General features: G+C 56.3%; 1 protein-coding gene across 3 annotated transcripts in view; it reads left to right on the forward strand.

Moving 5' to 3' along the window:
- The window catches only part of Zc3h18 (zinc finger CCCH-type containing 18), a 51,630-nt gene that overhangs the window by 33,365 nt on the left and 6,106 nt on the right, over positions 1-12,159 (forward strand). For all 3 annotated transcript variants that reach the window (XM_027933072.3, XM_027933074.3, XM_027933073.3), the window contains 3 exons: positions 8,630-8,821; positions 9,521-9,646; positions 11,902-12,006. In XM_027933072.3, the coding sequence (XP_027788873.2) occupies positions 8,630-8,821; positions 9,521-9,646; positions 11,902-12,006 (423 nt within the window). The remainder of the gene's footprint in view (positions 1-8,629; positions 8,822-9,520; positions 9,647-11,901; positions 12,007-12,159) is intronic.

Genomic DNA, 12,159 nt, shown 5'->3' on the forward strand with positions numbered 1-12,159 from the left:
GCCTACATTTCTGCCAGGTGCAATTCAGTTGATTGTTGTAGGACTGATAAAACTACAGAAGGGTTTCTGCATATAGAACTAGCTTGTTCTGCCTTCCAGAGCCATAAAATGGCTGTCTTCACACCTGTCCAGACCCTTGGTCTCAGCACAGATGCAAGAAGGACTCTTAACTGTGCCAAGTGCAGCTGTGGCTTCCTGAGTCTCATCAGGAGTCCACCTCTGTGGCTTACGGAGGTGCTACTAAGAAATGCAACTCTGGCCATGGCCCTCTCCAGCCCCTACTGGTGTCCAAGAAACCGGGAGCTCTTCCCACTCCAGTGCTTCCTGTAGAGGAGTGTGCTGGTGAAGTGTGCGCAGCTGGGCACAGGGGCAGGTGCACAGCTGCAGTGCCCGCACACCTGCCTCCAGAGGGAAGCCCTTGGGAGTTGGTTGGCGTGGCCACCGGGCGGCAGGCCAGACGTGCACAGGTGGACCCTCGCATCAGTGGGCCTCGGGGGAACTCGTGGCTGTCTGGGCCCATCCAGACTCACAGGCAGGCTCAGGACCCTCAGGACTCAGGGCATTTGTCCCAAATCAGACAGTTTTTCTCAGCAGCTGAGCAAAGCCGTGTCCTGTTTCTGACCTGGCTTAATCCCATTCAACTTGACTCTCAGCCCTTTTCTTTTCTTCCCAGAACACTGCCTTGTTTTCCTGTGACCAGCCCAGCCAGCAGCCTGTCAGCAAGGCTAGGCTGTCGTCACCTGGAATCAGCTGAGCCTCCCAGGTGCTGGGCATCCTGGGTCCTGGGGTCTGGGTCTTGTTATCCTCTGAGGCCAGCATCTCGTCAGGGCAGAATTCCCAGTGCAGAGCTCCTGTTCCTTTTTCCTTTCGAAGCAGAATGAGTGCAGCTACTCTTCCAGGGAGTTGACTCTGGGAGTAGAGCGTGTGTGACCGCCTTTTATTAGTGGGACAGCCTCCAACAGATGGGGGGTTTACCACACAGAACTTTTTTCACCTAAGAACAGACAGCAGACTTGCATCCCGGGAAAGGCCGTGGAGAGGCGGTGAGCGCTCCTGCAGGGGTTCTGGCCCGGGCCCGCCCAGCCAGCACACCACTGCCCCCGCCTCCAGGTGGCTGTACTCCGCCCTTGTTTCTGTTTGGGGGTGGCCCTTTTTTCTTGCCCCAAGCCCTGCGTGCTGAGACCAGCCTGTTTTCTTTGGGGTCCTCTAGGAATGTCTGGCAGCCCTTGCAGGCCTGGCTGGCAAGCAGCAGCGTGGCCTTTCCGAGTCTTGCGTCATGGTTCACGTTGGTATTTCATAACTGGGCCTCGAAGACCTTTTGCCCACTTCTGGGCCTGGCTATATTTAAACTAGAGCCGGGCCTTCCCACCAGCTCCATAAAACGCATCTGTGCAGGAGGGGAATTCCCGCTGCCAGCCTCAAACTGCTCTGCAAAGCCGGGCTGCTGGGTGTGCTCAGCTGGCGCGGCTGAGACCAGCCCCTGCACAGAGTCACAGATGCCAGTGGTCATGGGGCCTTCCTGTGGGAGTCGCCCAGGCTGCCACTGTCTTAGGAGGCTTGCACTGGAGTCACATTCACATTTACAGCTGTTGGTGCCCCTGGGCACAAGCTGCTAGGTTTCTCGCTCCCATCAGGTGGGCCTAGCCCACCTCAGGACCTACTCACCATTCTGGTTCTTGGTTCTCACAAAGCCACACTGTTTTCCTGGTGGGGTCACGGTCACCTCTGTATCCACACCCCACACACTGCCCCGTCCGGCACATGCCTCCTTCAGCTGTCGCCTCATCTCAGGTTGCCTCGCACTTATGTGCCGGTGTGAGGTGTCCCGGGGCTTCAGGTGGGCCAGGATGGGGCGGGGAAAGCTAAGAAATGCTACTTTGGCCTTCTGGAAGGGCCTCGGCAGGTCAGGGTCTTGGTGTGTGCTGTGACCTACTGCGGCTGTCTGAGACGTGCCCTTCACAGTGTGGGCCAGGCCCAGGAGGGTCTGCTGCACCTGGCCCCTGTCTCCACTGCTGCAGAACCAGGTGTTGCGTTTCTCTCAAGCAACTTCCCCTCCCTGGTTTCTGGAGCGCACTGTCCCCCCCAAGCCCTGCCCAGCACTGGTGCTGGCTGTGCAGCCAGGTTCCATTGGCAGCCTTTCAGAACTGTCCCTGTGGTGAGCAGGTCTTACAGGGTGGAACTCACATGAGAACTTGCTCCTGTGAGTCGTAAAGATGGGTGCCTAGGTCGCCTCTGCTGACCCTGAGTGCATCTGATGACAGCACCTGGGCGGTCAGCAGATGGCAGGATGTGCGTGACACTCTGTAGCCACCCACCCACTCACCGCCTGCTCTGTGCTATGCTTAGCTGCCTCCTGATGAGCCAAGGGTTGGAGATTGCTCAAAGCTAGAATTTCCCAGTTCTTGTAAGAACTCTCTTAATGCTATCATGGATCTTTCTGTTGTCACAAAGAAACTCCTCTGAGGATTTAATGAGCCTCCCCTGGTCTTTCTGACCTGTTCTGGATGTTGCTTAACTGCCTGGCTCTGAGAGAGCCACTGAGCCCTTCAGGGAAACGTGTGTAACTTCTTGATTTGTGTAGCCAGGGAGTTGCTCCTGCAGCTCCACCCGCCCTTTGATGAAGGTTGGTGAGCGGATGAGTGTAGTGCTCACTGGGGTACTCCATCTGACTGTAGGCGCCTGGTATCTGCAGGTACTAGATACACACGGGTCTACAAACACGGTCGTGAATTAGAAAACATTACTGAGCCTGTCGAGTTCTTCTGTAGGGTGGATCCAGGATGGGCAGTGGAACAGTAACAGAAAGAGCCCAGGGCAGCGTTGGTAGGTAGCCTTACAGACGTTAGAAGGCCCACTTCCTTGGTGCTGGCCTGCACCTGGAAGCAGTCCATGTGGGTTTCTTCTTTCTACTCCTGCAGGAACTAACGGCAGTGGGTGGAGCGTGACACAGCACCTCGTGTGTTTCTCCCAGGTTCACACGTGTGTGCTTAGATTCCAGTGCATTTTCAAAACTCAGGATTGAAACACTGAGTCTGTGATCTGTAGGGGTCCCCTATGGACAAAGCCTATCTGTCTCACCTCACCTTCCGGACCCTCACTTGGAAAAAGGCCATCCAGCTTCAGTGGCAGCCCCTCGTGAGCAGACTCTGGATGCATAGGCCTTAGGAAAACCCTGCTCCATGCTGGGACTTCCAAGTTTGGGTCCTGGACTCTGGCCAGTGGGGATTACCAGGTATTTCCATTACCTCAGCCGTGTGGATGGAGTTTCGGAGTGAGGTGCTCTGGGCCCATGTTGCTGGCCTTGTGTTGCGTTGGAGGCCCATTATGCCACGTGCTGTCTGGCAATGGTGGATTTTCTGTGCAGGTCCCTGAGAGAGGGCCAGATGGTGAGTGGTGTAGGTAGGGAGGACTACCTAACTATCTCTTGAACTATCAAGAGTTGTCCTCCAGCATGGGACACCAAGGGTTGTGCCTGGTCAGGTGGATGGACGTGGTGGAGGTGGGAGATGGTGTTGGGAACCATCCACCAAGGCAAGGACAAAGATGTGCCTGGTGGCCAGGGTGGAGGGCCCAGCAGAAGGCCAGAAAAGCCCCATGCAGCCCCACAGGCACTCAGCTGCCTTGGGCCTTTTCAGTGTCCCAAGCGCGCAGAGCACACACCTGTTGACTGTCGCCCCACCAGTGCTGGCAGATTGGGGTGAGGGCATCAGATTTCTCCAGAAGTAGATGTGGACAAGTGTAGTTGGAGCAGGAACCACAGGCTTCGCCTTCCCTTTCTGTCTTCATTAGATGTTCAGCTTTGTGAGTTTAGAAGGGAGTGGCCGTCTAGTTTTATCTTCTTTGGCCCCCCAATTTGGCAGCTGCCCAGACTGGAGCCCAGGCACACCTGGGTTTGTCCCCCTTGCCTGGTCGCCCTTGGTGCTGGCTCTGTGTCAGCTGGATAGAGGCTGCGCTGCCCTGGGCCACTTGTGCTGCTGGTTCGGTGTCTGGGCAGCACAACGACCCTTGCCCCTCAAGCCTCCCGCAGCCTTGGACGAAGGACAGTCCCTAGCAGATAAGAGCATGCTGCCCGCTGTGGGGAAGGTCGCTTCCTTGGTCAGAGATCACCTGCGGGATCTTTCCTCTCCAGAGGTGTGTATGCAAATCCCAGCCTGTGCTGGCCTTCTTGAGGTCATCCCTGAACAGCCTGCTTCCTCCCAGCCACTGCCTCCACAGAGTGGCTGAGCACACTCCTGTGGACCCTGCAGGCCCTTGGGAAAGCTGCGGCTCTGTGTTCTGTTCTCTTTTGTCCCCTTGGCTTTCGGGGTCTGAGCAGGGTGCTCGGGCTGACTGTCCTTTCGAGGGGAAGGGATTTGGCCTCAGGTTTCTTGGGGTGTCTTGGGAAAAAAAGGTGCAGCTCGGCAGCCTCCTCCTCAGCCCAGACGGCCATCTGGCCACCTCAGGGCAGGAGCAGAGTGGTGAGAGGTACACTCCCTGCCCTTCCCGGCACAGTGTGCTGGCTCCTGGTGTGCACCCAGGGCCACGGAGGGGGCCCCTTCTCCTTTGTTGACTGCCCACCCTTGCTCCTCCTGGGGTGTCTGCCCTTGCCTTGTTGGTTTCAATTGTGTGTCCACATCTGAAAGCAGTTTTTTCATGGTTTGACTCCCCACAAACTGGGGACAGATACCAGCAGGGCTCAGCTTGTTGACATCGTCTTTAGTAGGCACGGGCGTGACTGAGGAACCGCATAATTACCAGGCAGATGTGGCTCCTGCCACCAACATGAATTTCGGTATCCAGATACCATCTATGTTGTTTGTTTGCATGTTTTAAATATTTTCACTTTTTTAACTTAAATACCTTTTAAAAGGAATCTTAGATCATCACTGTAAAGCAAACACCAATCATGTGCCATAGTGAATCACTGGAGTAATCCAATAAAAAATAAGCCGGGTGTGGTGGCCCGTGACTGTAATCCCAGCTATTTAGTAGATTGAGGCAGGAGGATTCGAGTTCCAGGCCAGCTTGGGCGAGTTAGCAAGAGCCTGTCTCAAGATGAAAAAAATACAAGGGCTGGAGATGTAACTCAGTGGTTCAATCCCCAGTCCTGAAAAAAAAGATTAAAATGTCTGGCTGCACATAAACAAAAATGAGTGTGCTGTGTTGCCGTGCTTTGGAACATGGGCTTGCTGCGTGGCATTCCTGCCTGGCAGGGCCTGGTGCCTGCCCTGCAGTGGTGAGGACATCAAGGCCCATTGGTAGCCCCAGCCTCGGCAGGGAGCCTTCAGGACACACTCAAGGTGCCCATCTCCAGAGGCCCTGCAGGTTTTCCTGGGGCCAGAATGGGGGCACTGTCCGCCTCTGTCCGCTTCACTTTCCATGCTGTGATGGAGACCGGCTCAAGCATCTGTCCATCCTCTCCCTTTGAACAGCATCACAGTACATCTGGAAGGAGGCAGCCTCACTATGGCCTTGGTGAGCACGGTGTCCGTTTCCTGTTCCATTTTCAGGATGAGGACGTGCAGGAAGTGTAAAGGTGAAAGCAGCTACCTAGTGGCCTGCGCTGGGGAAATCAGCAGCGAGGTTTTCTCTTCCTTCCTGGATTACTTTCCAGGTAGCACCCGGATGTGCCTATAGCCCTCAGGTTTGGGCTGAGATAACAGGGACTTAAGCCTCAGTAGCGTGTCCTTGAGGAGGCTCTGAGTGCTGGGCGTTGCTGCTGCCCTGGATTCTCCACAGGCTTGGTGCCTGCTGGCTCGTGGCCATCAAACAGGTTCTGAGATCACCAGCAGGCAGCTGTTCTCATGTTCCCACATAACCCAGGTAGTGCTGGTCACAGCCACCCCGACACACACGATGCGGTGGTGGAGAACCCTCGACAGGAACAGCAAGCACCATGTGGAAAGGTAATGGCAGAGCTCCCGTGAAGAAAGCGGCACCCTTTACTGAGAGCCGCAGGAGAAGACAGAATGAACGGCATGGTGCTCGGATAGGTTCTTTCTTTCTTCCTTCTTTCTGTTTGGGTCTTGCACGTGGCAGGCAAGTGAGCAGCTCCCCGAGTTCAGCTACAACTGAGCCACATCCCAGCCCTTTTAATCTTTCATTTTGAGGCAGAGTCTTGCTTAGAGCACGGCTAAGTCACATAGCCTTGGCTTGAACTTGTGATCCTCCTGCCCCAGTTTCCCAAGTCGCTGTAATGACAGGTGTGTGCCACTGCGCCTGCCCTGTTAATGAGCTTGATGACACTCCAGTCCAAAGCCCAGTGGGATTCAGAGAGCAGTACATGACACAGTGCTGCCAAAGGTCTTCTGTAGGTGAGCACAGGCAAGGTGAACAAGAAATCTGAAAGTCAGACGCATGCAGGGTTTTGAATATGCCACAGACCGAGAGCACACGCAGCTCTGGCATGAGAGTGGCTGAGGTGCCAGGCAGGCTGGTGCTTGCCTTCCGTCTCAGCAACTTAAGCCCTTAGCAACTTAGTGAGGACCTGAGTGTGAGCACACACACCTCTGAGTGCAATGCTGTGCATCCCATTTGCACTGGGGAGGGTGGCCCTGCCTGTCCTCTGGGGTGATGAAGTCACCTTCTCTGTGGCCCACAGGTCGTCCTCACGTCATCATCCTATTCGGGCTCTGGCTTGTCACGGTCCCCATCCTGGTCCTCATCCTACAGCTCCTACTCCAGCCGCTCTTCCGGACACAGGCTGGGGAAGTGGCTCAGTGGTTAAGCACTTCTAGATGCTATCCCCAAAAAAAAATAGCTAAGGTCAGTGGAAGAGCATAGCCCATGAGAAGCCCCTGCAGAATAAGAGTCTATATTCACCAAAGGTGGCATCGTGCGCCCTGGGCAAGAGGGCGCTAGCAGTGCTGCAGACCGCTTGTGAATGGAGGAGGAGCCTCCCTGTAAGCCGCGCGTGGCACCTGGCGCTAGTGAGGCAGGGTCCAATGAAGCAGGTGGGGGGTGTGGATTACCTGGAAGAAAAAGCCAGGTGAACGTGACTGAGGAGCAAAGAGGAGCCTTCTGAGCCCAAAAGGATGCATGAGGTAGGGCAGCACACTGGGGTCTGCTCGAGTCAGAGGCCACAGCCGGCCACAGTGAGCCGGCCCCAGGGCGCTACAGTGAAGAAGAGCTGTAGCTCAAGGCTGCAGACAGGCAGAGGGCTGGACACACACAGCCCAGCCTGGCCAGTCTCCAGCCACGTCCTGTCTGTTTTGCTGGCTTTCATCTGCGTGGTGCCATGGTGGCAGGGAGTGGTGCTGCCAGCCCTGTGAGTGGCTTAACCCTCAGGGGAAGAACTTGCTATTTGCTACTAATTCCATTTATTAGGAATTTGCTCTAGATTTAAAAAAAAAGAAAAAAGCTATGATGACTTTTATAAAAAAAGGTCATCTTACTATCTTGTGTTTTTAGAAAAGAAACCCCAATATCGAAATGTTCAGAGGGTGAGAAATCTCAATGAATTCCCCTGCAGTCAGAGACAGCTCTCAACACAGGTGGAAAGCCCTCCTGGGCCAGCCGGGCAGTCCCTCAGCAGGCCCAGAGGCAGCGTGTCCATCCTGGGAAGAACTCAGGGCCGAGGGAGACGCACAGAGGTGCTGAACATCGGCGACAGGGACTTTTATCTTCTTAATTTTGTGTATTCCGGAGATTTCAAATGAACTTTGTGATTTCTCTACTGAGAACAGATTCCTCCTGAGTAGATGCTTTTGTATTAGGCACTTACATTTTCAGGTTTTCTCTAATCGTTATAATTAAGTTACTTTTCTGCTGGTCCTGGGCTCTAGGTTTTATGTCTTTGATGCAAACTGTTTGAATCTTGAGGCATTCTGTTGGCGCCAGGCTTCCCGACTAGGAGCCCAGCCTGCCTTCTGCGGGCAGAGGGCTGCAGTCTCTGCTCAGTTTCTCTCCAGCACAAGCCCTGGCCAGGGCAACAGAAGTTACGATTTTAGGACAGATTGACGATCCACCTCCTATCCCTCTCGTGCTTGTGCCTGGCCTGTGTGGTTGAGGAGATGGTCTGCCCACACGTGGCCCACCGGGCACCGTGGAGTCTGGCTTTTATGTTTCCAGTTGGTCCTTCTGTGCCCACTTGCATGACCACATGCACCAGCCCCAGGATTTGGAGGAAGGTCCCTCTGTCCCCTCTCCAGCCTACAGCCCCACCCAGCTGCTGAGGCCAGCACTGTTGTGAAGGCCTGGGAATGCTCTTTCTGGGGGTCTAGTCAGGGTTTTTTCCGACTGCACTGTAGCCAGTCTCTTCACAGACAAAGTGTTGAAGACCTGGACATGTTCATTCACAACCTTTTTATTGCATTTGAGAAGAGTGATTTTTGTTCCTTTAATCTCGTAATTATTTATGATGTGCAGCACTACAGACAGATGTTTCTGGACGTCACAGTCCCCAGCTGACAACGTAGACGGGATAGAAGTTAAATAAGTGGTCGTCATAAAAAGCAATTGCTGTCATGGTGAGAAGGAGACAGGGTGTTCACCTGACAAGGACTCTGGCTGGCTTTAGGGCCACCCTCAAGGAGGCCTGGCTGCCTCCTCCTGAGGTTCCCTCAGCTCTGTCCCAAGTCGCCTCGGTCTCAACAAGCAGCATTGCAGGGAGAGGGCAGGCAGCCTGAGCATTGCCACTCTGTGATTGCAGCCGTCAAGCTGAGCCACCAAAGAAGGAGGCCGCCTCTGTGGGGCCTCAGGTGAAGCGAGCAGATGAGTGGAAGGACCCCTGGCGACGGTCCAAGTCTCCCAAAAAGAAGCTTGGGGTTTCCGTCTCCCCTAGCCGGGCACGAAGGCGTCGAAAGACCTCAGCCTCATCAGCGTCTGCCTCCAACTCCTCCAGGTAAAGCGGCAGCCTGGGAAGCTGGCTGGCCAGTGGGTGTCCACTTACTACCAGGCTGCCTCTCTCTGTGTGTTGCTGCCCAAGGGCAGGGCAGTGGGATACCAGATAGGACTGATGCTGAGAACCTCAGTAAGTCTTTACTTCCCCCAGAAGAAGCAGAAGCAGGCAGGCTGGGGGACCCAGAAGGGAAAACAAAACACCAGGCTGGCCGGCTGCTGCTGGGGGTCATGTGCCACCCCAGGCCCTGAGAAGAAGGTTCTGGGGCTGCAGACAGGAGCTGTGAACACTGAGCCGGGCAGCCAGGTTCTCAGGGAGTTTGCCTCAGCAGCTCCATGCTGTGGGTTCTGGGTGTGAGCCGAGTTAGAGACGGGGCTGGGTGGGCCCTGCAGAGCTCCGCAGGAGCAGGAGGTTCCAGGGCACAGGCAGGTGGCAGGTGGGCGGGGAGGGCCTGGGCGCAGCGTGCCCCTGCTCCAGAACCGGGTCTTGGTTTCTACTCCACTCTCCAGGGAGGGGGCTGGATGCAGCGCCTGCACAGATGCCAGGAAGAGGGTGCGAGTGCCGGGTGTGCCTGTGTGTGGCTCTGCCTGAGTGTGAGCACACGCACCTCTGAGTGTCACTGCTGTGCATCCCATCTGCACTGGGCAGGGTGGCCCTGCCTGTCCTCTGGGGTGGTGAAGTCACCTTCTCTGTGGCCCACAGGTCGTCCTCACGGTCATCGTCCTACTCGGGCTCTGGCTCTTCACGGTCCCGATCCCGGTCCTCGTCCTACAGCTCCTACTCCAGCCGCTCTTCCAGACACAGCTCCTTCTCAGGCAGCCGGTCCAGGTACGTCCCCTACTGGGCTGGCGGCAGAGCCAGCAGGTCGTGTCTGCCACCAGACAGGTCTCGTGGGGCCTGTCTTCAGCTGTTGGGGTAAATCAGTGCCCATTAGTGGCCTGAAGAATGGTGTGGCAAGGCGCTGGCAATTCCCGGCACCACAACAGCTGGTGCAGCCTGTCCTGCAAGCATGTCCCAGGGTGCCACCCGCACAGCCATGTCCTCCACACCACCTGTGCACAGAGAGGGCCACTGGGTGGACCATGCACAAGCCACATTCCTGGTGTTCAGTGGCCTTGTGCTACTGATGGCACCATATTGAATGGCAGACATGGAAAGCTTCCATCGTTCTAGAACGTTCAGCTTTTTGTTGTAGTTTCCCCTTTAAAAATAGGCATTTTATCACTTTTAGATAAGATTCGAAAATTCCACAAGCACATACACAGTATTCCGTGTCCAGTTTGTCTTGCCTGTAGGCACCCAGTGATGTGGCCCCTCTCTGGCACTCTCTGCCAGTGGGAGTGGAGAGGGCCAGCACCAGGCTCCAGCTCCGCGTGGACCTTGCTGCACCGTGGTCACTGTGGGATCTTCTGGGAGGGGCAGCAGAGTGGCATCCAGCAGGGCGTGTGCACAGGGATCCTGGTCTCACTCACTGGACAAAGGACCCCACTTATACGTGTGCAGCTGCCACTCTGGGAAGCGTCGTCACCAGGTGTCTTGGAATAAGCTGTGCCTACTGTGATGATCTGGTGTCCCCCAGTGGTGCCCCTTCCTGCATAGAAGATGATCACACAGTTGTCCACAGTTGCGTTTTCATGAAACAGAGGGAACCGGCACACTGTCTTGTCTCCTGCGACACTGCTCTTGGTGAGGCCAGGAAAGGTGGGGTTCTTAACCTGAGGTGCTGCAGGGCCAGTCCTGGTGCACCTGTGCTCCCAGACACAGGCCTGGCTGGTTCCTGCAACAGAGTCAATAGAACCTGAGACAGGTTGACACGGGCCCTCGTGTGAGTGGTTAGGACAGGAAAGGACAGTCAGAGCATCACCCTGGAAATACTGTGGGGCTTCATTTAAGAGGCTGATGAGTTGTAGAGGAGAAATATTCACACCATGAGGCCAAGCTGGGCCGTTTGGAAATTTCGGACTTAGGAAGTCCCGTGGGCGAAGAGTTAGGTGATTTTTGCTCTGGGCGTGCAGCTGACGATGATAACAAGGTACCAGGAAGAAAGCCCTGCAGTGACATCGAACACCAAGGTCAGGGCTCCCAGGCCGAGAGGGGGGCTGTGATGAGTGGTCAGGGCAGAGCAGTGGTTCCCTGTCCTGTTCTGCTGAGTGCCACGGGGACAGGGGTGTGTCACGGCCACGTGGAGGCGTGACACCACCTCGTGTGTGGTCTCCTCACCACTGAAGAGAAGAACGTCTCAGACACTGTGGGGCACTGGCCTGCCCTCAGGGGTGCTTGGAGCCCTGCTGCTGCTGAGCTGGGACCAGCTGTACGTCCCCCGAGGCAGGTGCAGGGTGCGCACTGGAGAGGGGAGCTCAGTCTGGGAGGTGGCTGACAGGGCTGCCACTGGCTCTGTAGGAGCTCCTGAAGGTCCCTCCCTGTGCCTCCTGGTCCTCTGTGGCCAGCCTCCCCCGTGCCGTTCTCTGAAGGCAGCAGCGGTGGGACTGCAGGAGCCCGTGAGGCCGCCCTGCAGGGCTGGTGCTGCTGCAGTGGGGGCTGCACGGAGCAGCGGAGCAGGGAAAGCCTGAGCCTTCCTCGCCCCCCACAAACAGCAGCATCCTGGATTTTGTCCTTGGTGCTTTGTCTACCCTGCTGACACTAAGACTGTGTCAGATGGCTGCCAGCCCTGCCTGTGCCTGTCACCTTGACCTGCTCTGCTTGTGGATCTTTGTCACCCATACCTGTCTCCTGGTGCCTTGGGCCCCCTTCAGCCCCTGGCCTCTCTGGTCCCCCGACAGATCCAGAGCCCTGTCCACTCGGCAACGCATGGCCAGGTAGCCGGCTCGCTGGCCGTTCTGTGGGCTGTGGGACCAGCCCGAGCCTTGCGTCCTGCATGCAGGCTCATGGGCCTTCCTGGGCACAGCTGCCCCTGGCACTCTTCTTTCTACTCTGAGGGTGTCTCTTTAACAAATGGTGGAGTGACCTGAAACCAAACTTAAGTCTGAGACATTCTCCATGGGCTGGGGCTGTGTTCTGGGCTTGGCCAGTGAAGGAATGCGCTGAGCACTGGGGCCCTCCTCATTGTCCTCTTTGCTCCCCAGGTCCCGGTCCTTCTCCTCATCGCCATCCCCGTCTCCCACGCCTTCTCCACACAGACCTCCCACCAGAACCAAGGGGGAACCGGCACCGCCCCCAGGGAAGACAGGGTGAGTTCTGAGCCGCCCCAGCTCCCCGTTCTCCGTCCACACTGCTCAGGTCTGGGGACCCCACCTCCTCCCCAGTCTTCTGCTCTGTGCTTGTGACTGGGCTGCAAGCATGGCCCCTGGAAGATGGGTGGAGGCAAGAGGCTCAGATCCTGG

The sequence above is a fragment of the Marmota flaviventris genome, chromosome 18 (assembly GCF_047511675.1).
Source record: "Marmota flaviventris isolate mMarFla1 chromosome 18, mMarFla1.hap1, whole genome shotgun sequence".
In the NCBI taxonomy this organism is placed as follows: domain Eukaryota; kingdom Metazoa; phylum Chordata; class Mammalia; order Rodentia; family Sciuridae; genus Marmota; species Marmota flaviventris.